The 25,984-nt window shown below is 40.9% G+C and overlaps 1 protein-coding gene across 6 annotated transcripts in view; it reads left to right on the plus strand.

Moving 5' to 3' along the window:
• The window catches only part of LOC131470984 (RNA-binding motif, single-stranded-interacting protein 3-like), a 148,382-nt gene that overhangs the window by 83,090 nt on the left and 39,308 nt on the right, over positions 1 to 25,984 (plus strand). For all 6 annotated transcript variants that reach the window (XM_058647111.1, XM_058647110.1, XM_058647115.1 and 3 more), the window contains 2 exons: positions 1,440 to 1,498; positions 8,911 to 9,002. In XM_058647111.1, coding sequence (XP_058503094.1) covers positions 1,440 to 1,498; positions 8,911 to 9,002 — 151 coding nt within the window. The remainder of the gene's footprint in view (positions 1 to 1,439; positions 1,499 to 8,910; positions 9,003 to 25,984) is intronic.

A 25,984-nucleotide genomic window follows, 5' to 3' on the forward strand; every position in this document is an offset into this window, starting at 1 on the left:
CATACCCTCTGTCTCTGTTGCTCTCTTTCCAGGAGGAATGAAAGGCCAGGCTGATAAGAAACATTATTAACTTTTTTTCTGAGAACAGAGAGCTGGAGAATAGGAGTGGGATGGAGATGGTGGGCAAAATAAGGAAAGAAGACAAAGAGAGAGGCAGAGGTGTCAAATATAAGAAAGAGAGTCAGGTGGTGAAGTGGGCAGGAGACGTTAAAATTTGTCAGAGAGAACAGATGGAAAAGATACGGAGTTTGCCTGTCTCTCTCATAGGCCCCTCTAGCAGGGTTGGGTGCCATACAGATACAGATGTGTGGTTATTATCGTTTATGAAAGAGAGCTTGCTGAGTTCTGAAGCCTGAGGTGGGGATTTGAAATAGATAAGGACAGAATGAATAGATAGAAGCTTTCATACAGGTTTAACACTAAAAAGTTTGACACCTTAAGAAACTGGTAGGATTACTTTTTTGGTTCAAATGTGTATATGGGTTAAGTACATACTTTTTTTCACTCCAACTTGGAACATAGAGTTGTGAGTTGGAAGGGTCTCTACAGTTGACCGTAAAAACATTTTGATACTGGTCTCATGTAACCACCAAAATGTTTTTACCTAGACAATGCTAACGTGCTGGCATTAAGCTGACAGTGATTATATTTTCAAAACCCTGGCTGACGTGAGTAATATTAGTTTTACAGATGATTAATCAAAGAATGGACCAAATTCAAATGTTTAGAAAATGAGATGATGCAAAGTTCAGGAAACGTATTTCCCAAGAACCACTCTCCAAAACCTTTGGTGAAAAGTTCCCCGAGCACATGATGTGTGTGCCCTTTGAAGTTTCAATAAGGACCAAAACCTCAGGAGAGTTAACAAAAGTGTGTTGCTCACTTTCATATATTTTTGTACATGCCTTGATTTTTAAAAAGGTGGCTGCACAACTAGACCACAATATTTGTCAATTCAGTGACTCTCCAGTAACAAATGTAAAAACACGGGTATGGAAATTGAGTTCTTTCAAAGGTCCTTGTTCTCTGGGGAAAGTTCCTGCAGTAGATGCATAAAATTAAGATGGACTGCAAGTCATTACTTGAAAGGACTTTGTAGATGGGTTATTTTAAGTTCATGGAGATCCACGCAATAGCTAAAGTGCTTCCTTTTAGTGTTTCAAGAATGTTAAACTCATGGTGGCACTAATAAAAAGTCCGGGGAGCACCAAAGACATTACACTTAATAGTCTATAGAATCAGACTGTTGTGGTAATCCACATATTGACATATTGCAGCCTGGACCAACATGGCAGGCACGGCTGTTACCACCTACCAGCTTTATGGACCAAGCATGGCTAATGACACATTTCCACTAGTCTCAAAGAACAATCCATATTGCCCCAGAATATTAAAAGTGATTGAACATTTGACAGAATATTCCACTGTTTTCTCTACAGATATGGGAAGATCGTATCAACGAAGGCCATCCTGGACAAGAACACCAATCAGTGTAAAGGTGAGTGAGCAGGCATTGCCTTAACCCTGTTTACTTATCTGGAGCCTTGCAAAGTCACTCTTTAGTTGACAAGCTGAGATTTAGATATTAGATTTTATTCTGGGAAAGATCAATTGTTAAGTGATTGGACTTGGCAATCAGTATGCTCTGTGGTTCTGTTTTGTTTTAAACTCCTTCCTCTTATTCTGTTTTGAGTCCTCAATTAATCACTTGCCCAGAGTTTTCTACAATGGGCTTGAATGTCTGTCAGCAGACAGTGGGATGTCAAATCAAAACAGATGACTTCATTGTGCGTGAGCCACTTGTTCGGCTGCTCCATGGGATTGCATTACAGTTGTGTGTGTTCCAGTGTGGTGTGATTGTGTTGTTCGCATTGACTTACACAATGATGGGCCCATCTTTTAATCCATCTAAAATGATGCACCGCTACAGCACCCATTTCAGGATAGTGCTCTAATGATACTCAGTGTTAAGCAGCATTTGAAAGCAAGATGCTTGTACTGTTGTCATCAGCCAATAAAACACAGATCACCAAACAATAGCACCAATATGTTTCAAATGGTCTCTGTGGTGAATGGGACTAACTCAAGTGTCTACTGATGAGGGTCTGCTTGATTGTTGGAGAGGTTTCAACAAAGCAGTAATCAATATGATTGTAGTCATCTGCTCGAGAGGAGGTGAATAAGAACATGTGTTCAGAGTGATTGCTTCTCATCTGCCAGGCCTCCTCTCAAAGGCACACTGACACAGTTAAGGACAACAGCACACATGCCCTGTAATCAGCATATCAACTTCAACGGTGAGAGTCAAGCCATTGTGATTGGTACAGATGGAAAATATGTAAACACAGATTCTGCGACATAATCAGCTGTGATTACTCAAAGTAAAGTCATTTGGGGAGCCGCTGCAGTCCTACCTGACTTAACATTATGATGGGGAAGCCAAAGTTAACATTACATTACATGTCATTTAGCAGACGCTTTTATCCAAAGCGACTTCCAATGGAATCAAGTACAATTAGCCAGGGGTGGAATCGAACTTGCGACCATGATGTCTTTGGTACACAAGGTAGGGTCTTAACCACTGAGCCACTCCACCCCTAAGTTAAGTTAAGTGACTCTTCCCTGATACTGATACAGATACACTCACATGGCCATCTGTCTAGTGTCTGCAATGGTACATACCATTGTGCAGCCCGTTTCTTTGTGAAATGAGATTTAAAATATGGACTGAACAAAAAGACACAACTGAATCTCTGTGATTTAAGCAGCAAGTTGACAGCCTAGTTTTAGCGCTTTCAGTCAAACATTATATATGTGTTGGGGATCACCTCTAATGGTGGTTAGTAGCAAGAATTAACTGTTATGTGTGGATAGATAAAGAAAGTTAATGATTTACAAGGACAAAAGTTAAACTCCTTCAAATGTATGTGTTTGCCATCTTTCCATATTCTACTGCTTTTTCAACCACATGAGGGTTGTGGGGTCCTGGAGCCAATCCCAGCTGATGTAGGGTAAAAGGCAGGGTTCACCCTGGACAGGTCGCCAGTCCATTGCAGAGCACACATACAGAGATGAACAACCATTCACTCTCGCACGCACACCTACAGTAAATTCAGAGTGTCCAATCAACCTAATCCCCAATCTGCATGTTTTTGGACTGTGGGAGAAAGCCAGAGTATTCAGAGAGAAACCCACACACACACAGTGAGAACATGCAAACTCCACTCAGAGAGGCCCTTGGGCCAACCGGGATCTGAACCAGTGACCTTCTTGCTGTGAGGTAACAATGCTAGCCAGTGTAACTGCAGGTGGCCCATATGTGTTTAACATTAAATAATTTTTTTCTGCTTATATGGGATTGGTCACAGAGGCATTTTCCAGATGTTCATATTCCCAGATCCTCCTAGGGGAATTCCAAGGCATTCCCACACCAAGATATATAATCCCTCCAGTGGGTTCTGTGTCTACCCTGAGGCCTACTCCTTGTGCAACATGCTCAGAAATGTCCAAAGTCATACTAGGAGGCATCCTGGCCAGATTCCAGAACCATCTCTACTACTTTAGGCTACTTTATAGAGCTCACTCCTCACCCTATCTTGAATGCTGAGCCCAGTCTCCCCATTGTAATGTTGGTCACTTATTCCTGCAATCTCATTCTTTAGGTCACCACCCAAAGCTAACTGACCATATATTGACTGGTAAATGGAGAGCTGTGCATTTCAGCTCCCCATCTGGAAGAAGCAGTCCACTATCTTCCGGATGAGAACCACAGTCCCAGAACTGGAGTTGTTGACTCTCATCCGGCCCACTTCACACATGGCCACAAACCGCACCATTGCACATGTTTACATGTGGCCAACAGAACTACATTATCTCACTCTCACTTTGGCAGTACAAGGACCGGATGGCTCTGTGCAGAGCCCATCCAACAGAGGGGAATCCTCCGATGAAACCCCTAGCAACCCTGCAAGGGTAAAGAGTTGGTCTGCTGTTCTACATTGTTCCTCCTGGATCTGAGGATTGACAGTCACTTGTGGACCCTTTTAACAGGGCCCAGGAGTAAGTTTCCTGTGGAGGTGGAGGATTGTGTTTCCCTGATAGTTGGAACACATCCTCTGGTCCTCCTTTAAAAAAAAAACAAAAACACTTGGATTTGCCGGGTACTATGATACTCGATTTCCATAAGCACACCGATCAGTGGGTATTAGGGCATATTTTCTTGTTTTTTGGATTGCATAATCCTCAGCTAGAATAATTAAAGTGTCACTTTGCAGAGACGAGACAACAATTTTATTTGCAGTGACGGACAAAAAAGCTGTGACCTTAGATGTTTGTTTGATGACATGATATGTGTGTATTTGCAAGTGGATATTCTAGGCACCAGATCGTTGCACTAAATTGCAGACAAAGCCTTTATGAATACTAAACATTAGAGTGACTGTTTAAGAAATACAAATGCATCCAGTTATAAATTCACACAATACCCTGAATGCCGCAGCTGCAGGTGATTTTTATTCTGTTGCCTCCATCATGAACAGGTCAGGTTCTCTCATGCAGAATTCCTACATTAAAATCGGTATACTGGATTTCATTTTGCTGATCACTGTACACGTCTTAGTTAGTTGTTAACTCACAATGGAGGAGTTTCATTATTAGTTGGCCATTAGAATGCCTTACAACCGGATAAGTGTTGGTTTGATTGCAGGGGCATTCATTGGGGACAAGATAAGTGCTTAGCGTGACTAAGAGAGTCCAAATTGGCTCAGAGTTCTCCTGGAAACGGTGGGATGGATGGGAGGAGGCGCGGGGCAGTGGAGGGAGGGGGTAAAAATAACCTGGGGCTGACAGAAAAGGGAGGGGACGCCGATGAAAGTTATGATTTAGAGTTTTCAGACATGAAAGAGTGAGAGTTGGATAATGTGAAACATGTATGACAATGGCACTGGTAAATAAATAAAGTATTCCTCTGTGGGCGGCAGGGACAGTGTTCAGTTGGTTTGCCTGCTCCAGTTATCACGCGGGAACTTTGTTGTTCTAGTTTCTGTGAGGTTTTTACTTAATCTAAGTAATTATGTTGTTGTATTCCCTTTAATAAGTCCCTTTTTGTGAGTTACAGCATGCGTTGTCTCCAAGGCTTCTTTGCTTCTTTGTCCCTAAAAAGTGAACGCTTTTGTGTGTGAATTATGTGCGTGCATATAGTAAAAATAGCATCCTAAGAATTACTTGAGTTATTTGAGTGAACAAAGACAGAAAAGTTTTACTTTGTCCTCCAAGATAATGCAGAGATTCTCTTTATAAAGTCTTCAACTGTGGAGCAGGTAGAGGTTCGGTGTTAAATACACTGACAGTTTTCTCGTTAGTAGTGTGGGAGCTCTGGGGGAGGGAGAGGGAACAGAGAACAGGATGGAGGAAGGAAGGGAGAGGAAACCACTTAAGATTGTAAAGGATTTCCATTTCCCAAACACAAACACCCTCCCTCTCACTGTCTTTATATCTCCTGCCCATTGCCTTTATCCCTCCCTCTCCTGTTGCTCAACTTATTTTTACTCTTTCTCTACCTGACTCACTGTCTCACGCCACATTCCTCCTAGCTCCGTCTCTCTTCTGTTTCCTCTGTACTCAGTTAGCCTATTCTAATGGCCCAGGGCCAGGAACTCTAGGGCTCAGGAGATTAGATCGAATCCTGGGATGCTGGTGTGTGTGTGTGTGTGTTCTCAAGTTTATCTGCGCTTCCATCTGTATCCATGAATGCAAATGTGTGTCTTCTTCATAAGTTCTTTCAATTCACAAGTGTAATATTTGCCTGGCCTGACTGAGCAGGATGAATTGTCAAGTCGGTGTCATCATTAGTCCACAGATAGTCGGGACAAGGCACACATCAAGAGGATTATATAAATTCAGAGATATTATTTTCGCTCTTCTGCTCTCTGGAAATATCCTTATCATTTACATCCATATGAGACAGGAGTTTTCAATGGATTAAAGAGCGGAAAGGTTTTATATTAAAATGTAGGAATTACAAAGTAGGCAGAGGAACCGTGAAGTACTTCGGAAAAGTGTCTATCAGCCTGAAAGGCAGGCATCTCCTTACAGACTCGGCAAGCTACCACCCAGCTGAAGTGTCATTGAGCGAAAACAATGAGTCCCTACTTATTTTTGGGGTGTGGTCTGTTGCCAGTACTTGACCTCTCACCACCCTGAAGAGAGCGGGGGCAAATACATTTTCGGAATACAAAGACATTGACATTGAGCGATGGATATGTTCAAACCAGATGGCATATTCTCTTCGAGGCTTATGTTCAGACCATATGAGTCATGGAGATGAACCACCTGGGCATGAAATATGTCTTTAATTCCCTGCTGTTGAAAAGCGAACAATGTCTGGTGATATGTATTACATGTGTTTTTCCATATGCCAATTTATAGTCGAAAGGATCCCCCATGGACTGGTCCTGGGACCACATTAATTTATTTTCAGTACAGTATAAATGAACTTGATCCAACTGTGTCCCGTGCAGACTTTCACTTTTATGCTGAAGACACTTACAACACAGTACGTTCACCACACTAGATAATAATAACTTGAATAACTTCAAAGTTATCTGGCTGTAGATGTTTTCTTTGATTCACCCTGCTCTGCTCGCTCAATGTTGATCATTTGTGATTAATATTTTGATATGCTATGCATTTTGTCTTCTTCTTTTAGATAATATATATTAAAATATGTATATCTTTGAATCATATTTATATGTTTTATGATTTGAGGAATATTACTTACCCACGTAAAATAGTTTTTTATATCTCTGTGAAAACCTCCATGGTTAAATCTAGGTAATATTCCTGGATGGATCATAAGTAATTGAAAATTACTGTGAAATTAATGAAAAATGTAAGACCATGGGTTACTAATGGTGAGTAAAATTCAAAATGTTATGCATGGTATCCTCTCACACAGAAATACTACTAATAATAATTATCCATAATCAATTTAATGCTTAATTATTCCACAGGATGAAATAAATGGAAAACAGTAAATGATCTTGACGGGCTCCAAATGAGTCTATTTACTGAAAAAAAAGACTCTAAACTGCTGCAAGTGAGCTTCACACTGTTGTTCATGTGTAAAAATGAACTGCATTTCACATGATATATGTTAAGTTATAATAAAGCTTTCGACAATTGTAGCCTGTTTTGTATGGCTACACAACATAACAATGTATTGGTGGTATTTATTTATTCATTTATTTATGAATACTCTATTTACAACAAACAAACATTCGTTTTGGACCTGTGGTGATTGCATTATCCACTGTGAGCCATGTATTTTCACACTCCAAACAAACACCCATTAGTTCAAGTGTGGACTATGAGGGATGTGGAACTTTTGTGATAAATGATTGCGTGTGCATTTGAAATGAGCGTTTGGCCTCTATTGGGTAAATATAGTTTAAGCACAACGAACAAAACAGAGCACGCTCGTGTGCACCACATGTGCGTGTTTGAATATATCTGTGGTCTTTTCTTATCTTTTGTGGATCGGTGTTTGTCACAGTCGCTAATGTAAGAATGTTTGCATGCACATGTGTGTGTGTGTGTTTGCCGTACCCTATTTGCGTTAAATTATGTGTTTCTCATTAGCACCAGTATAAATATTTGTGTGCACTGTGTACGGTCTTGCTGTGAAAGCAGTGTGCTGCCTTTGAACAATAAAGGAAAGAAAGAGAAAAAAAAAATCAACGGCTTATCAGCAAATCTGAGCATGGCTGCATATTAAAAAAATACAGACAGACAAGAACAGATGTTAGGAATGAGGATAGAGGAAGTGCATTCCCTTGTTCAGCGCATGTTTACATGCAGGATTTCGACGAGAGGCTTTTGAAATGTGAATCGTTTAATTGTTTTAACATGCAGCCCACACAACTACAGCTGGAATTCTAAAGCTACTGTGCTCTCTGAATATTTTTCTCCGCAGTTTAATGCATGTGCCCCTTTCATTAGTCGCCGTCTTTCCCTCTCTCTCTCACACACACACACACACACACACACACACGTATTTTTCTTCATAAACACCACATTCCCGCTGTCTTTCAGTCAGCAGACACAGGCTGTCTTCTTCCATCCTTGTGTCTATTTGACATCTCTTTCCGGCCCCCGACCCAGTAACCCAGCAAAAAAGGGCGTGTTTATAAAAGCAGACTTTGTGTGTGTGCAGACCATGTGTCCTTCTGTGTTTCCTATGTGGCCACATGTAAATCCCCAGCCTTAAGAGTTCAGCAGATACACTGTACACACACACACACCCTGATTTGCTACACAAAAATGTAAAAGCTCATGTGAAAGACAAAGGGATATTAAAAGTAAGACAAGATGAAAACAGAGGATTTTACTTGTAAAACTATAGTTTGTTCAACACTGAGTCACTATTCATGCAGTATAAAGAATATATGCACAACTACAGCCGACGTGAAGGAGCTGTCCCATTGAGTTAGTATATTGAAAGACATTATTAGAGTCATTACAATACATGGTGTGGCAGAAAGAGCTGTAATGTGCTGTTCATAAACTCGCAAAGACATTACATCTTTTGGATCATAAACAAGATATTAAGAGTTACTGTTATGACACCAATTCCGTTGATGGCGTAAGATGAACCCCGTTTAATTGAGGAACTGTTTTTTTTTTTTTTTAAACCATGACCCAACTTGGTTTGGACATGTTTATTGGATGAATGCAGTGCGAACATAAAACACAGGCTTTGTGATTCATGATTATGATGAGAAATGAACACTGGCTGGATTTCCTCAGTAACTGGTAGTCCTTCTCTGCAGTCTATCATGTTTTTATTTCCCTTGTACCCTGCCGTGCTGATTCTTACCTACAGTATGTGTGCATTGTTTCCTGTATTCTCAGGCTATGGCTTTGTGGACTTTGACAGCCCTGCAGCAGCCCAGAAGGCGGTGGCCTCACTCAAAGCCAGTGGAGTCCAGGCACAAATGGCAAAGGTAAGCTTCAACCCACCCTTCACTCTCTTAGATGAGATGTTTGGCATCGTTTTGGTGCGGTTTACTCCGGGTAGACTCCGTCCTTATCTGTACACGCGGAGTCAAGCTGATTGTGTTGGTGGAGGTGATAATGATGGTAACAAAGGTGGTGATGATGGTTGTTGTTATTTATGGTCATAAGAGTGAAGGAGACAACGATAGTACTGGATCATAGAGTTATTCTGTTATGTCGACTGGTGTGAGATAGCTGCAGTTTTTGATTAAGCCAATAGAGCCGATATAGAGTTATTGATTAAAGACAATGGTCATAATGAGATTATTGATCAAATCCGTGAGAAGATACGGAGCAGCTGAGCAGAGCTCCCTCCTTTATTTCAGGTTTTGTGTTAAGTGTTAATATGTCTTATGTTACGCACCAATGTGAATACGAGCATACCTTACAGTGCTGTATCAGAGCCAGCAACACCACTTCTCTGTGTGAGAGGGAAACACTGAAAACCTTGCCTTGCTTTCAAATTTATTAAGGCTGTATCACTCCACGCTTCCTCTTACAAATGAGAGACGAGTGCAATTAAAATGGGCCAGTTTTCAGGCACCAGGAGCATCCCATTGAATTAAACAGCAGCAAGCCTCTGAGCAACCTTTGCCTCGCTCTTCTATTAAACCTCTTTTCATTAGGCTTCCATCTCTTTTTTTTTTTTTTTTTTTTTTTGTTTCTAACGGCTGGAGGAGGCAGTGTTGATGTGTTTAGCTGTTATTAAAGAGAGAACAACCCTTTACTCCTTGGAGATTGAGTTTTCCGGAGGGATGGAAGGGAGGCCAAGGAGTCGATTCCAAATAAAATTACACAGACTTACTGTTTCAGGAACTAATTATGCACAGAGCTGCTTATGTCTTGTCTAACTTTGCTGAATCAGGGTCCAACGGGAAAGTCATTCCCACTGATACTGGATTTCCATTTTGACCTGAAAGCATTTTGCGTGATGAGTAACTTATTTTGGGTTGTTTGTGCATTCAGTACCATTTAGACTGACAGAGACACATTTGTCAAAGTTAACTCTTTCTTTGTTTTTGTCATCTCACTCTATACTGACTACAAAAACCTTTGTTCTTTTAACTGTGAGTGTTAAAAGCTTTGTCACCAAAGTGAGCAAAGGGGGTCGGTAAAGAGAGGAAAAAGAGCTGATTAGCTTTTGTAGTGGAGAGATGAAAAATTCAAGAAAAGCCAAACATTGATTATTTCTTGGGGAGATTTGCAGGGAGGGTTTTTATTGGTTGAGCTGACCTTGATCATCACTACCAGGCCTGTTGCTGACCAAAAAGCTTGCTCAAACACTGTGAATGTCCTCATGGGATGTAATCGATTTAGATAAATTCAGCCCTGCATGTAATGTCCTCCACATAGATGCTACCTTAACCTTCTACAGTTTATAGTTTATTTCCTTGCCTTCCAACGTTACCCAGGGCTGCCAGGACGTCCGCAAAACCTAATAAATACGCCGCGGAAAAAAACATCCACCTTCTTCTGTGGAGTAAAACAGTTTCATCATAAACTGAAGGCTCTGTTGTGTGAATGTTTATATCATACTGTAGACACAGTTATTAGATGCGAGGGACAGATCTCTTTTTTTAAAGTAGAACTGTTGAGTGGCACATCTGATGGACTGTGCTGGAGGTTTTGACAGGATATATCATATATCCTTAACCCTTTTGCCAAAATGACAAATGCATCTTGTGCAGTAAGGAATAGCAAGAAGACTCACTCTCAAATACTAGCTATTTTTTTTTTTACCTAAACTTGAGTTTAAGGTTTATTACAGTGAAACATGGGTATGTGGAGTCACTCAGTACATTTTCATGCACACTTGAACCTGGACTGCACCATTTAAATGGACTAATGCCCTTGTCCCGCTATACAAGCACAACAGAAGAATCAATCTACTGAATGAAGTGTGTCCAATGCTGCTGCACTTGGTGGTGATGTGACCCCCTTCAGCTTGTTAGTAGGCGTTTTCTGATAGAACTAAATTGTTACGTCACAGACCACGACTCTGTGTGTCCTCCGGTTCATGGCCCAGGGGCGGAGACTGTGGGGCATTAGCAGAGCACCTAGACCAGTTTGGTTCCAGTTGAACATATGCATGCGATATTGTAATTATCTGGGTATGTTGGTGTGAGGCTTAATTGTCAGTTGTATTGAACATGTTTGCATGCATTTCAAAGGTCCTAACATAGTCATAATTCAGTATAAATGAGCACATTCACCTGTATATCATGTTTCCTGAGTGTGGATGCTGATTGTATCCATTGTCACTGATGTTGTTGGTTGTCGGTGGAGCTTTTGGCCTGTGGTAACAGAGCTTTTACACTGTCGGTGTACACGTTGTGAAAAACCTTCACGTAGGACACCCCACAGCTTTCACTGACATCTACTTTAGGACTGGTGCATGTCTTGGTTTTTAAAAAAATGATGCAAGAGACAAGAAGAAGATGTGCACGACACAGCAAATACAGAAACCGTGTGTCCTGGATTCACTCTCCTCAGTCGTCTTGGTAATTACTGTTGACCTGAAAGATGATTACCACTACAGCTGTATTCCCCTCTCTCTCTTTCCAGCTCTCTCTCAATCCCCCTGCATCATTCTGACATTCTCTCTCTCTCTCTCTGTTGCCTCCTGAATCCACAGTCACCCTTTTATACTTGAAACTCTGCAGTGATAACTCGTGTTGGCCTTCAGTAATCTGTACGTTTGTGTTGAGTTAGGTCACCAATCATGGATTGTGTAATGCACCTTACTCGGTTGTTCTTTGTTTTATTATTTTCCACAGTATGTTTATGTTGACATGTGTGACTTAAGCATGTATGTGGAATAATATGCGTGAAAGCTGGGATTGATCCTCCAAAAAAAAACATTTTGCAACTGAAAAATAATTGAATTTATATGAGACATCTTCTTACAATGGAAACACAAAAACTCACTATCCTTCATTCTGAATGGGTACTGTGTGTGTGTGTGTGTGTGTGTGTGTGTGTGTGTGTGTGTTATAACAGTTACTGGGGACCAAGGTCACTATGCTAATTAGAGAGTTTGTACCACTTGCAGTGACACTTTACACCTCCCTCCCTTATTTTCTCCCTTTCTTCCTCTCCCATCTACTTTGTCCTTGGCACCTTCTGCCTTCCTCTCCCCCTCCTGTCTTTTTCTTCTTCTCTTCATCTAACCAGCTGCAACCTTCCCTCCTCATCCTCTCTCTTGACCCCCACCCCCCCAACTCTAAACTCTGTATGTGTGTGAGTGTGTAGGTGGATGTGTGTGTTTGTGTGTTTGCCTCCTCCAGAGTCATTAGTTACAGGCTTGAGTGAGGACAGAGAGTGAAGGATAGAAAGAGAGAGTGGAGGGGAGTCTGTGTGGGTTGAGAGATGAAGGTTTGGTGTGATTAATAAAAGGTGGGAGAGGACACACACATGTACACATCAAGTGGCTTTACACGGCGGACGTTTATCAGTCCTGAATAAACCCATAAATATTTGGTTAGGTCAGTCCTTTGTCCATCCATTTCTCTGTCCATCTGTCTAGGCTGTGTGTGTGTGTGTGTGTGTGTGTGTGTGTGTGTGTGTGTGCGTCAGGACAACAACAAAGCAGATGGGGAAAAAAGATGAGGAAAAACACAGACGTTAAGACGTGGCTCCTCTCTCACCCCACTCTATCACTCTCATTCTTTTTTGTTTCTCAAACTGCCACCTTTCTTTTAGTTTTTACCTTTTCCTCATCCATGAACACAATTGTTTTATTATTATTTTTTTTCCAAATGTAATTACATTACTTTCTTCTTCTTCTTGCCTTATCTGACTCTTGTTTCCTATCTGTTTTTTTCCTCACCTTCTTGTGTCACAGACTACGGCCATTTGTTGTGGTCCATGGTGTGTTTTGAATTCAAAATGATCATGTGTGATGTTTTCTTGTGATCTACTGAAACATTTACATAAAGATAATCTCTGTAAAATCATGGGTAACATGACTAAGTGGATGTGTCTCTCTGTCTGCCATGTTGTTGACACTGCAAGCTTGCCCCGAGGCAAGTGAAAACAATTAGCAGCTAAATGGAAATATAGCTCCGTCTTTGCGTTTGTAAAATATATATATGTACATATATGTATATATATATATATATACACACATATGTACATATGAATCAATCATGCTGTAAATGTGGTTTTCAGGAGTGTTATATTGAGATATATTAGTCAGGGTACCTTGCTTTGGATGTTATTCATGTTATTTATCCTATATAAGTGAATTGAGGAGAATAACTAGCTACTGTAGTCGCTACATAATATTCCGAGTGCTCACATCATAAATGACACTCTCTCAGCTTCTTTCAAACTAATATTCACATCAAACATGAAATGAGATCCAAACTCTCTCTGGAGTCATTTGCCAGAATGCTATTAAAAGCAAATACTGCCCAGTGACAGTAGATCTGCAGCCGGAAATGCCCTGCTGATGAGAGAGGTCAGAGGATAATGACCAGACTTTTAGGGCTGACAAACGTGCTACAGCAACTCAAATAACCTCGCTTTACAACAGTGAATGAACAGCACTTTAAGCTGTGAGACAGACAGGCTGCAGTGGACACGGCGGCTTCACCATAAACTGGGCAGTTGAATGCTGGAAACATGCAACCTTGTCTGATTAATCTAGTTCTGATTGTGCTCCAGATGGTAGAGTCAGAATTTACAATCCGCAGCATGAATCCATAAACCCAACTTGCCTTGTGTCAGTCCATGCTGCTGGTAATGTAATGTTTTTTTTTTTGTCTGCTTGCTACACTTTAGGCCCCTTAAAACTAATCAATCATTCATTCTCAGTCTATCTGACTACTCTCGTTGACCACATGAATCACTTCATGGCTGCCTCTCTCGCCGGATAATGCACTGTCACGAAGCAAACGTTGTCTCACTCTGTTGTCATGAACATGATGAGCCCGGTGCAATGATATGTCATGGTGTGAATTTATGATGACAGGTTTTCTTTCATCAGACAACGTTTGCTCTCGTGCTTTTTCAGGATACAAATCCCACCAAAGTCCAAAGACTGCCAACTATCCTTCCAACTGAAAATTTCTTGTGAGTTCCAGCAGCAGGCACCAACAATAAGTCTTCTCTCTAATGGCGCGTTTCCACAAACTCGACTCAACGCGCTTTGGCACGGCACGGTTATTTTGCTTTTCCATTAGTGATCGTACCTGGTACCTGGTACTATTTTTAATACCTGCACAGGCGAGGTTCCAAGTGACCTGAGCCGATACTAGTGAGAGTGATGTCCTGAAAATGTGGATTAATCTCCATTTAGCAAGGAAATTTCTAAAAGCTCATTTTTTAACAGAGGGGTCTGGTGTATTTATTCACTGCTGAAACCTGCGACCGGCGAGCCACATCCCAACCTCTGCCGCTGTATGTCAGTCCAGTGACTGTGTCATACAGAGTGTGTGCACCAGTCATGCAGGAAGTACTGAACAAATCTTTTTAATGAACTGATTCTAATGATTCAGTATATCGAAACAACTGCTTAACAAGTCACTAGTTACGGTAGTGTGTGTCGCGTGTATAAAACGGAGTTTTCAGTTTCATGCAGCCATGCTATGATGACCCCGCCCTTTGAGGAGGTGCTATATTGTAATGGAATACCAACCAAACCGTGTAGTCGAGCCGTGCCAAGGCGACGTGGTACTATATAGTGGAAAAACACCATGACCTTATGTTACAACAGTTAGTTCTGACTATAGTTGCAGGCAAGTCATTTGACTGGATGAGATTGCTGATATTGGGTACCTTTAACTGTAGTATCCCTCCACTTCATGGGTAATAATCATTAATTACACTAACTGCTGGACGCTATGAACTCACACTGATACAAAGTACACCAAAATGATATTTTTCCAGAAATAATATTTGAATTAAATTATGAATGGTTGTGAGGATAAGGAGTGGGGCACTTCTGTGCAAACCTCCCAGTGTGCTGTTGTGGCATTAGCAAGGAAGGACTTATAATGTGCTGTGAACATAACAAACTATAGCCTTAACAAAACAAAAAAACGTGTTCTGTCTTGCAGCTCTGAACGTTGTTCACAAAAAAGTTACTCGAGACCAACTACTGAGAGCAGGAAATGATGGAGCGGGGAACTGTCACATCAGGCTCTCAACAGACACTTTTTTTTTCCCCTCAAGCATACAAATAAATGTACATGAATTGAAGTAGTGGACATAACCTTCTGTCAAGTCAAGCATGCCAGATATGTGTGCAGGATATTGTTTGTGTTGCTAGGCAACAGTCGATGTTTTGTTGGTGTAGCTCCTTATTTTCAAATATTATAAAAAAAAAACATTTGTAGAAAGTAATATCACACTCGACGTCGTGCTGTTGTACTAAATATCAGCGCAGCGACTGCCCACAATGCTTCAAGATGTTTGATTGATTATAATCAAAATCACAGTATTTTCTTCCCCATGAGATTCATTCTTGTCTCTGGTTCAAGAGTAGAGTTGACATCGTAAAATACCAATTATGAAGGGCATTTGGCTTAAACGTGAAGGTCACCAGTTTGTGTGTGTGTGGGTGTGGGTGTGTGTGTTCAGCTCCAAAATGAAAGCAGTGTGCACATGTTGTACCCTTTCGTGTGAACCTGTGTCTTTTTGTGAGGCCAGACCACCTCTGGTCCAACAAAAGCCAGAGGAGGACAATGAGGCGATGGCGGAAAGAAAGGGAGAAAGAAGAGAGGAGTGGGAGGGAGCCTAGTGAGTGAAACCCAATCGAATTAAATGTAATCTGGCCTGAATGTGCACAACCATCAGATGCTCTCCAATCTTATTAACCCTGCATTACCAGCCGTGCGTGCATGCGCGTGCGGGTCTTGCTTCTCCTCTTCTGTGTGGAAGGAGACGGAGGAGTTAAGTGGATGGCACGGAGGAAGAGAGTAAAGAGAGAGGAATGGAGAAGAAAATGAAGATGAATATGGGTTGTGGGTGATTAATGTGCCTCTGTGGCATTGCTGATGAGAAAATATTTCTCATCATAACAGTAATCATATTCATTTCTTTTGACACTCCGCAGTTTCTTTATTTTGGTGCATTGACTTCTGTATTATACTATCAAAATAATTGCATAACAATCAGGCGTACAATACAAGTACAACACTGCAACCACGATGAAAAACACAAGAATATTTATCTACTGGCTGTAACTTTTCTCTCTCTTTCTTTTTTTCTTCTTTTTTTAATCACAACAATGTGACATTTTTGATGACCCCAAATGATCTGATTTCATTTTCGGTTACTGGAAAAGGATGTATAACTTCACCGCAGAATGAGAAACATAGAACACACATTAGCGAACACTGGGACATTACCCAACAAGTCTTTTTAGACTGCTTTCTCCTAATGCTCCTGTCACTGCTCATTACAGTGCGTATCATATGCCAGCATGTGTATTTTGGCATAGATCCTAATATCCTGCTTGGAATCAATGCCATAACACATTTAACATAAGGCCTATATTTTTTCCAGCAGTTTCATTGACAATTATACAATAATATTTCCACAGACTCTCAAATACAAGTAAAATACGAGTAAATTCCAATCTCCTGGTTTTTTGTGTATCTTTCTACCTGGATTGCTATTTTTCGAGCAGATCACCAGGATGCTTTAAAAAACAACTTTGTTGTGTGCACCCAGCCTGGAGCTGCACATTCTAGCTTAAGTGATATGTAGCCAAGAGCCAGCCATCCAAAGCATCCCAGCTCAGAAATACTTTATGCCATGTGTTAATTAAAAATGATAATTTTAGCACTCGAGACAGGAGTTATGCCTTTTCTGAGATGAAGTTTGGCAGAGCATACAGACAAATGGAGGGCAAACAAAGAAACAAGGAGAGATTAGGAACTTCTTAGAAAGGACTAAACTTAAATCTGCTGTTTAGGAAACTGTGCAGCGATGGTCATTGGTTACTTAACCCTTTAACACCGAGTGTATCGCAGACGTCACGTTTGTGCAAGCGCAGTTTGTGTTACCGTAATTACGCGACGGTTTGTGCTATCGGAAAAATCCTGTTTTTAGACAGTGAAACAAAAACTCAAACAAATGTTATTTTAAATATGTTTTATACTGTTCAAACATTTAGTTTTTCTTCATTTTAAATTTTTAATACACTATTAAAATGGGAAAAATCACACGGGCATGTTGAGGCTTAGGTGTTAAAGGGTTAAATATTGTGAGCATAGAGGGGAGTAAAATCTTTTTTCCATTTGAAAAGGAATGTGTATTATATAATAAAAGACCTTCATACAGGATCCTGTTGCATTATAATGAGCTGTCCTTCTTGTTGCAATACCCTCATTTTTATTTGAGAATAAATATTTAAACAAAATAAAAAATAATTATATTGTGTATCAGTGTAATACAGCATGGCCTTATTATTTGTCCTCAGAGAAAGTTAATAATAGATTACAAAACAAACTCCGTATCTAAGTAAAAAGTGCAATTCTTCACATTTCAGAAACACAAAGCAAACGACTGCGACAGCAGCGTTTCAAAAGCTCTTACTTGAAGTAGAAAATTAGACAACGAGTCTCAAATAAGATGCGTCTAAACTGGTAAATGCCTCATTTATTAATGACATCCTTCAGATTGAGTATCGCCCTGGCGTTACTCCCTGAGAGGACGGAAAACAAAGCGGCTCAAGGGAAATATCACAGTGAACAGAGGAGGAATAGAGTGGGCAGCTAAAAAGTGGGGGTGGTGCTTGGTTTGATGGAGCTGGTTTGAGAACAGCTCTATAAGGGCAAAGATAACTGGAAAACACTATAAAATGCCTCCCCTCACTTTCTCTCCCTCTGTGGAATAAGCCTTTGAGTGGGCTGCTGGAGTGAGGGAGGGGTGCATGTTAGAGATTGATTGAGGGAGGGAGTGGGAGTGGGAAGCCCAAACTGTAGCGAGGGAGGTTAGAGAAAGAGATGGAGTGAATATGGAGTGGGCTGCCGAAACTCTGAGAGGGAGGTGTGCAGAGTGATCAAGGGGAAGGAGGAAATATAGACAGGAAATAAAAGGCTGGGGGGGGGTTGAGGAAGAAAGGGGTGGCGCTGCATTGAAAATATAGACTCAAACACTCCGAGGAATACAAATGAATGAAGTCTATTAATGATGCTCGGAGAGGCTGAGTGAAATGTCCTTATTTTATGGTTACACTGTTAAGTGTGTGTTGTGATTGGCTGCCCGGCCCTCACATCTCTCATTGTTATTGGTGGCCAGACATGTTTGCTGTTTGTCATTGGGCAGACAGCAGAGTCGGCTAGATTCACAATCCGATGGCATAATTCAGCCATCGATCAAACTTTGTGGACAGCAGTAGCCAAACTGCTCCCCCAGACAGACAGGAAGAGAGAGAGGAGGAGAGGGGGAGAGAGAGGGAGAGAGGGAGAGAGCTTTCAGAGTAGAATATCACAAATCAAATGCTGTAACCTTTTAGTTCGTCTGCACATGCCCACTGAAAACCACTGAGGCTTTTTTCACATGCTGTGCCTAGCTGTCTGTATACTCTACCTCTTTACTTATCTTTAAAAAAATAAATAAAAATTCCCATTTCCTGTGTTCCTCTTGGAGTTTCCTCATCGAGTTCCTCATGCCAGTTGTCTTCATTGATCTAAACGGCAACAATCATCAAATTCCCACTGGCTCGGCGAATATTTTAACGAACATTTTAAAAGTTTTACTCGAATCAAACATGTACATGCATGCGGACATCTCAGCGGAAAAGTAAGTTCTTTGTGCTTAAAGCTATGTGTATTGCTTTGTGTGTGTGTGTGTGTGTGTGTGTGTGTGGTGGCACGGTGACGTAGTGGTTAGTATAGTGCATTAATGACTGCTCATTTTTTCAGATCGACTTATCTGTCAATAAAGTCGAAGTCGAGTCGACAAGTCATTTGATGGCGTCTTCACATTGACACGGCGGTCGTTGTGGTGACACATCCATCGGCTTTTCTGTTAATGCCCTAGTTAGCGCTGTTGCCTCACAGCAAGAAGGTGCTGGGTTCGGTTCCCTGTGTCTGCGTGGGGTCTTCTCCGGGCTCTCCAGTTTCCTCCCACCATTAAACATGTAGGCAGGTTTGTCAACCCTCCATCTGACCTTGCAATTTTCAGTTGTATAATGACAATAAAGTTCCTTTCCAATCAGTACTATCAGACCTGACGGAGGGAGCGTTTGTACGTATACAACGGCAGCACAGCAGTGGTCTGAAGCATTTATCCCGTCAAACTGCTTAACGACTATTGTTTTTTTCGTGGCAGCCTCTTTTTGTGTTTCCAGCCATTTCGCTTTACTAACACAATGTTGCCCAGTTGCCTCCGTCTGTGATGGCATGAAACAAATCGCTTCCTGTGTGAAGCGATTTGTTTCACTTTGAGTCATGAATGTCGCCAAGGCAACAAGAGATTTAAACACCACTCTACTGAGAAATCCAGAGAGAGTTGTTTATGAATCATTGTATGAGCTCATTTGGCAATGTAACATTTGTTTATATGTGAAAGTTACACACAAAACACGGAAGCAGCAACGTGTACACGCATGCCTTGTGTGGGCAAACCTTTATTCTGAACAATCCAGAGAAGCATCTGAGCTTTTATTTTAATGTTAGGATTATAAAAATCACTGAAAGTTATTGCATTTTTTTTTATTGATCATTTCTGGATGAGTCAATACTCGCTGTTTTAAAAAACAGACGTAAAAATGTCAACTGGGGCATATATTTGGTGTTGATTAATGTGTCTGCTGACCATGCCGTGTGGATCACTTAACATATAAACTGCCTTATGCTAATTATGCTGATACTCAACAATTTTTCTTTTACATGTCAAAGATGCTGTTTAATAAAAGCACATTATTTAATTGATTTATTTTAGGTAAAAATCCTATTCAGTTACGTTTTTACTGCACTTGAACAATGAGTATTTGTGTGTTTACGGCTTGCAGCAATATCCGTTCTAATATTAAAGTAAAGGAACTCTTCATTTCTTTAAAAGACTCTGAGGAGTAAATACAAATAGGAATACCTACCTATTTTTTTTTTTTTTTTTTTTTTTTTATTTTTTTTTACAAAAAAAGTACTTTTGCAGCTGCTTTATCTTTAGAAGTGTGGCAGGAACTTGGAATATCCCGCTGACATCCTCTGGCAAACCTTTTCTTTAAAATAACTTTCTCATTTTGACAGGAGAGGGCAAATTGGACATTAGCAGGCACGGTCCAGCAAGTAGATAAAGATTCCTGGCTGCTTCCATGAATGTTAAATAAAGAGGTGCTTTGGTCTGTGCTCATATACGTCCTCTTTTAATAAATCATATGTAATTGCGGGTACTGTCGTCTTGTGCGTCTGCGTGCCTGTATATGAATACATAAATGATGTCAGCTGTGTGTGTTGGAGATAAGGTCACTATTAATTGGTTGACTGGTTAGTAATGGCTTCTATTTTCGAACATTTTGGGGTTATGGCACTGCTGGGCCCCGGACAGAATATAGGTCAGGTTGTGATGGGTGCTCGGATGATGAAGCTTTAACAAGGCTTTGTGTCAGGAGGACAATAGAGCTGCTCAGTTTGGCCTGGGAGGCTTTAAGAACCATGTTGGAGCCTAATGGCTTTGTTTGAGGGGAGGTTGTGGTTGTTGCAGGTAAAATGAAGAGATGAATGCGAGCGTGCTATCATGACGTGTCCTTGGTGGAGGATGCGATCGTAATTAGGATGCTGTTTTGCGAGGACTTTATTAACCTCTTGGCAATGTGTGTGTTTAAGCACTGTGTGTGTGTGTGTGTGTGTGTGTGTGTGTGTGTGTGTGTGAAACTGTCCATGTCCATGTGTGTGCATGTGTCTTTGCATGTGTGTGTGTGTCTTTGTGTGGCTGCCCTTTAGTATTTGCTGACTCAGGCTGGTTTTCCCTTTCTAAAAAGTAAATAACCTTGGTCTGCCAAGCTGTCAGCTGGCCCCACGGTGCCCTCATCCTGACATCTAAAGAGGGCAAGAAAATCTCTGCTCCCTCCTCTGAGGAGCACCGCGACAGACACACACACACACACATCTTCAGAGAAGATTACTCTGCAAAGAGCATGTATCTTCAAAAAGCCCCGTTCTGAAGCAAGATCTGTACAGTTTACATGGTTTTATGGTTTGCCAGCAAAATAAATGACCTACCTTACATGTTGTGACGTGTTGCTTTGAATGCATCATCTGTAGCACGGAGACTGTTCTTCAGCCAGAGGGCTGAGGTTTCAGCTCACACACTCGAGAAGCAGGATTGTCTGTTGTGTGTGTGTGTGTGTGTGTGAAGGCAATGTTTTGCAGTTCTTCATAACAAAGTGTAAGGACAGCCAATAGGAACGCAACGCTGCAATGAGAAAATCCCAATATTTAGTTTCGAAGCATATGCCAGTGGTCTCTGTATGGCCAAGCTAAACCAAACTGAGCCAAAGCAAGCCAGTGCCAACCCAGTGATTAAGAAGTGAAAAGGTTAGCGTTATTGAAGTAAATAAGAGTCTCAGTACTGTTTTTTTGTGTTTGTCTAGTTAACATATTTGTTGAAATACGAGACAGCAAAATGACGACGCTGCAACCCTCTTGACCTCAAAACTCAATGAGCTGGTGTACATCACATTTTACCCTTAGATTCCTTTATAATCTCCTTTTTTCTCTGTCTTTCTTGCTGAATCCAATCCATTTTTCACAGTTTAGTTGCAGTTCAGTTCCTTAACGACACAAGAAACAATCATTTACTTTGCCAAACATGTTCATCACATAAAACAAGACATCATAAAATCTTATCCTGTGTATACATTTATAACCGACTCTTACTTATTCATTTATTACATCTCTGACATTAGTTGTATCAACATATTCCTTTCACCCGTAGTTGTATTTCTATCCCTGTTTCCCCCTCTTGTTTTGCTCTTCGCTCTCATTCCTTTCTCTGTCTCTGTTTCTCTTTTCCAAGCTATATCCCCCTGGAGGTTAATCCCTCTGGTTTCAAATAGAAATAACCATGGCAACAGGCCACAGCTTTTGAGCTTTGGATCTGTAGGACAAAGACATTGATCAGGATGAAACAGTATCAGGTGAGAGCACCAGACGTGTGTGTGTGTGTGTGTGTGTTAAAGGCAACAACTCTGCTAAACCTGACATGGTTTGCTCAGTCACTCATTTTGCACCATGTGAGAATCGACCAACTGTCGACACACCGTCAAATTCAAGACATCCCGGCATTAGGACGCATTTAAATGATGAAGGACACTGAAGAACACCAACAGTGGCATTGAACCTTGAATAAGAAATTAAATTAAATTCACATTTCAGTCTGGAGACCTATAGAGAAACAAAACAAGGAAAATAAGTGGAGAGAAAACATCTATGCTTCAATAACCACAGGTTTGTGTCCTTGAGCAAGTTTAACCCCAAACTGCTGCTGAGAAAAAATGATCAGCGCTGTGAAGTGAGTCAGGAGTGGGTCTGAGAGTCTTTAACTGTGAATTAACGACAGTGTAGTTTGGCTGTGGACTGATGTTGGTTTTCACAAAGTGTGACTCAAGCACATTCTCACGTCGTTCACTTGGTTTAAAGACATACAAAATGACTATTTCACTATTGAAATATGCTCAATGTTGGCCTTCATCATGATTGCACTTTGGTCAAACTTAAGAACGCACACGCTTACGCCCAAGTGCTTGACCTTGATGGTGAGATGGCAGCGTGACAGACGCAGAGAGGAGATGATCAAAAAGGTATTTTACTGAAGTGTAAACCAGTATTACTCTTCTAAAGGACTCAGTAGCTGAGGCCAAAAGAAGGTGTGGGTGGACACGGGCAGCTTTATTCTCTCATGCAGCAAGTCAACCTGCTTTTGCAACTTTTAGAAGTGCTGCAAGTGTTTTATGCCCTTGGATGACATGTCAGTTTTACTGCAGTGCAGTTAAGTTTAGCAAAATGTTTTAGGTTTCTTTGCTGAAAAGCCTCTAATTTACACACAAGAGCAGAGGTAAAGAACCTTTTTTTCCCCCATTTCACTTGTACAATATCCAACAGGGGAGGCGACTAATGTGCTAATGTTATATTCTTTATTTCTGTCTCTTTGTGTCGTCCCTTGTTATTGTAGCGTGTCACTTTTATATACAAACAAAAGTCTCGTGTCCCCTGACGACATTCACGAAGGAAGTGATTCAATATGATGTCAAAAACTATATGAAGAGAACAAGAGTGAGATGGCTGCGAATAGGTGCCCACCAAAAGTTTCCGGCGTGAATTCTACAGCTCATAAAAATGTATAATTAGCGCTGCCCCCACACTGCCGCTGTGCAAACATGACAGCGCCCTCACTCAGGTCTGATGGTATATAAAAAATAATGTTGCATTTTGTGTTCACAAAGACCAAACAAAGGCAAATCAACAACAGCACACACTTTCACCTTTTTTCATTTGCTGAAAATCCCTTACACAGAAAACAATGTATTTTTAGTGTCATTTATTTCGTTGCAGGCCAGACTGTGGTGATTTTTTACCATATCAGTCAACCACGGATACCTTTTTTTATGTATTTATGAGTTGCTTTTTTTGGATTCAACAAATCCTTGTCGCCTGTATCCAGTGTTCTCCCATCTATCTTCTCTGCACTAATCACAGATATGCTTTATGGAATGTCCTATACGTGTTTTTAGACCACATTCCGCTCATGTTGGCTTTTGTGTATGTAACAAGACACAGTGGGAAACTATGGCCACAGTGGAGTTCATCTCTTTCTTCCCCCCTGAGTCAATGTGATTCTTGTGTCTGAGCCAGAGCTTTCGTTTTTAATCACTGCGCTGCCTAAATCCCAAACTTTCTCTTTCCACGCACTTGAGAGAACCTTTTTAATTTTGTAAGCGCCTTCTAATTTGTTTTCTCTCTAGCTGTGGCTCTTACCTTCATTTTCCAAAGATTTGTCTGAGGACGAGCCACGTGTCATTAGCGGGAGGGAGAAAGTTGCCAAAAAACACATTTAATATGTTTGTCTAAAAACTTTTTTTTTTCAATTATTCATTTTCTCTTCCCTTATCCGAGAAGGCGCTTCCACATTGATAATTCAGCAAGCCGTCTGCTTTATTGGGTTCTTCTAATGAAATGCTCTAAATGCAGACTATCAAGGAGCAGTTTGGTGAAGAAAAGAGAAAAGATTGGTAAAGAAGGTACTTCTGTATGTGCTGTCTTTGCTTTGAATCTAAACAAGACTCCAGTAAAGCACATACAGTATATCCATGCTCGGTCAAGCACCTGTAGAGACGTGGAACGGGATTCTTGCTGTTCATTTAAATTTGTCAGAGCGAATACAAATGTGTGGCACAAAAATAACCAAACTCAGCCAGAATATTAGTCGTACCTTTAACAGTGCTGATGAAAATAATCATTCGGTCACATTCAGACAAACAATGATATATATTCCTCAAAGCTGAGTCTGGCAGTTTTTGGTGATGACATCACAAACTCCTCAAGGCTAATGAATATTTTCATACAGCCTTCATCTTAGAGCCCGGGCATCCCGCACTCTGCACCTACAGAAAGCTGCACGTGCAGCCGCCGCGTTCCATCCTGCATTGAGTCAAACTTGAGTTATGTGCGGATTCGTCTGTGTACTGTCCGCGCGGACCGTCACGGAAATGGCAAAATTAACATTATGCGGGTCACTAGTGGACGTCTGCACACGCCCTGAAGCAGAAAGTATGTCTCTTGTGTCAGTGAGTGAGTGTGTGTGTGTGTGTTTTTTGCTTTTTCAGCATTGACAAAGAAAAACCTGGTCCTGATGAAGCAGAATATAATATCAGAGGATTTGGTTAAAATTTAGGGCAAAGATTTAATTTGTGGTTAGGTTAAGGTCACATTTAGGCATTACTTGGTTATGGTTAAGTTTCGGGATAATGCTGTGTTTAGGCTGTTTAAATGAATGATGAATGGAAGGCAAAGCAGCGTCCTAATAAGAATAGCTGGGCAAACCTCTGTGTGTGTGTAATCCGGCACGGCATTGGGTAGATTTTCACCGAACTTGGAAGGATGGACTGAGGAAGCCTCATGGATGAGAGATGGAATGTCTCCAACAAAACTCAACAAATCCATTCGCCTGTATCTAGTAATCTTATTTCCAATTTGCATGTGAACACTTGTTCGTCGTAGACGTGCTGTAGTTCATGCTTTGGTCTTAATTTGTGACGAGAACAAGTTGTACCACTTCTGTGGTTTGGTTTGTGAGAAGTGAAGTGCTGAAATCAGCTGCACATTTTGGTTGACATTCAAAGGCTGCTGCAGCAGCTGCTGCAAACTGCTCAAGTGTTCCATTTCTCACTTTATCACCAAAGGTGGACACAGTTTCAACTTTTAAACAAAACATAAAACTTGCAGTTTCTATCTCAAAGGACCTGAGTGTGCACATTACGGGCAGAGTCAGAGACAACCCCGGTTCTTTTCAGACTTCATTAATAATTTAAAGTGCAAATTTCCCTTTTCCGAGGCAGACACTGTGACATCAGGGTGACACAGCACTGAATGGCACTGAGACACATTTATTAGACACACAATAAAAGATTTGCTCTGCTATAGCTTTTATAATGAGTATTCAGATTGACTTAATGTTTTCTTTCTTTAATACACACAAGTTGGACCTTTGGCTTTACTATTACTGCATTCCGAGGACATATTGATCTGCTCTATAGCCTTTGCCTTTCCTTTTTTTTTTTTCAAAAAGATTATTTCACTTAAATTCAATCCACCTCACCGTTTTAGGGAGATGGCTGAGTACTGTATTTGTCTAGCAGTTATATGTATAGAGTTAGGTTGAAAATCATTTGAACAAATGATGAACAAATACATTTATAGGAATAGCCTTAGTATTTATTTGAGTGGCAGGCGCTTGAAAAGCTATGTCTTTAAAG

This window comes from Solea solea, chromosome 13, assembly GCF_958295425.1.
Source record: "Solea solea chromosome 13, fSolSol10.1, whole genome shotgun sequence".
Taxonomy (NCBI): domain Eukaryota; kingdom Metazoa; phylum Chordata; class Actinopteri; order Pleuronectiformes; family Soleidae; genus Solea; species Solea solea.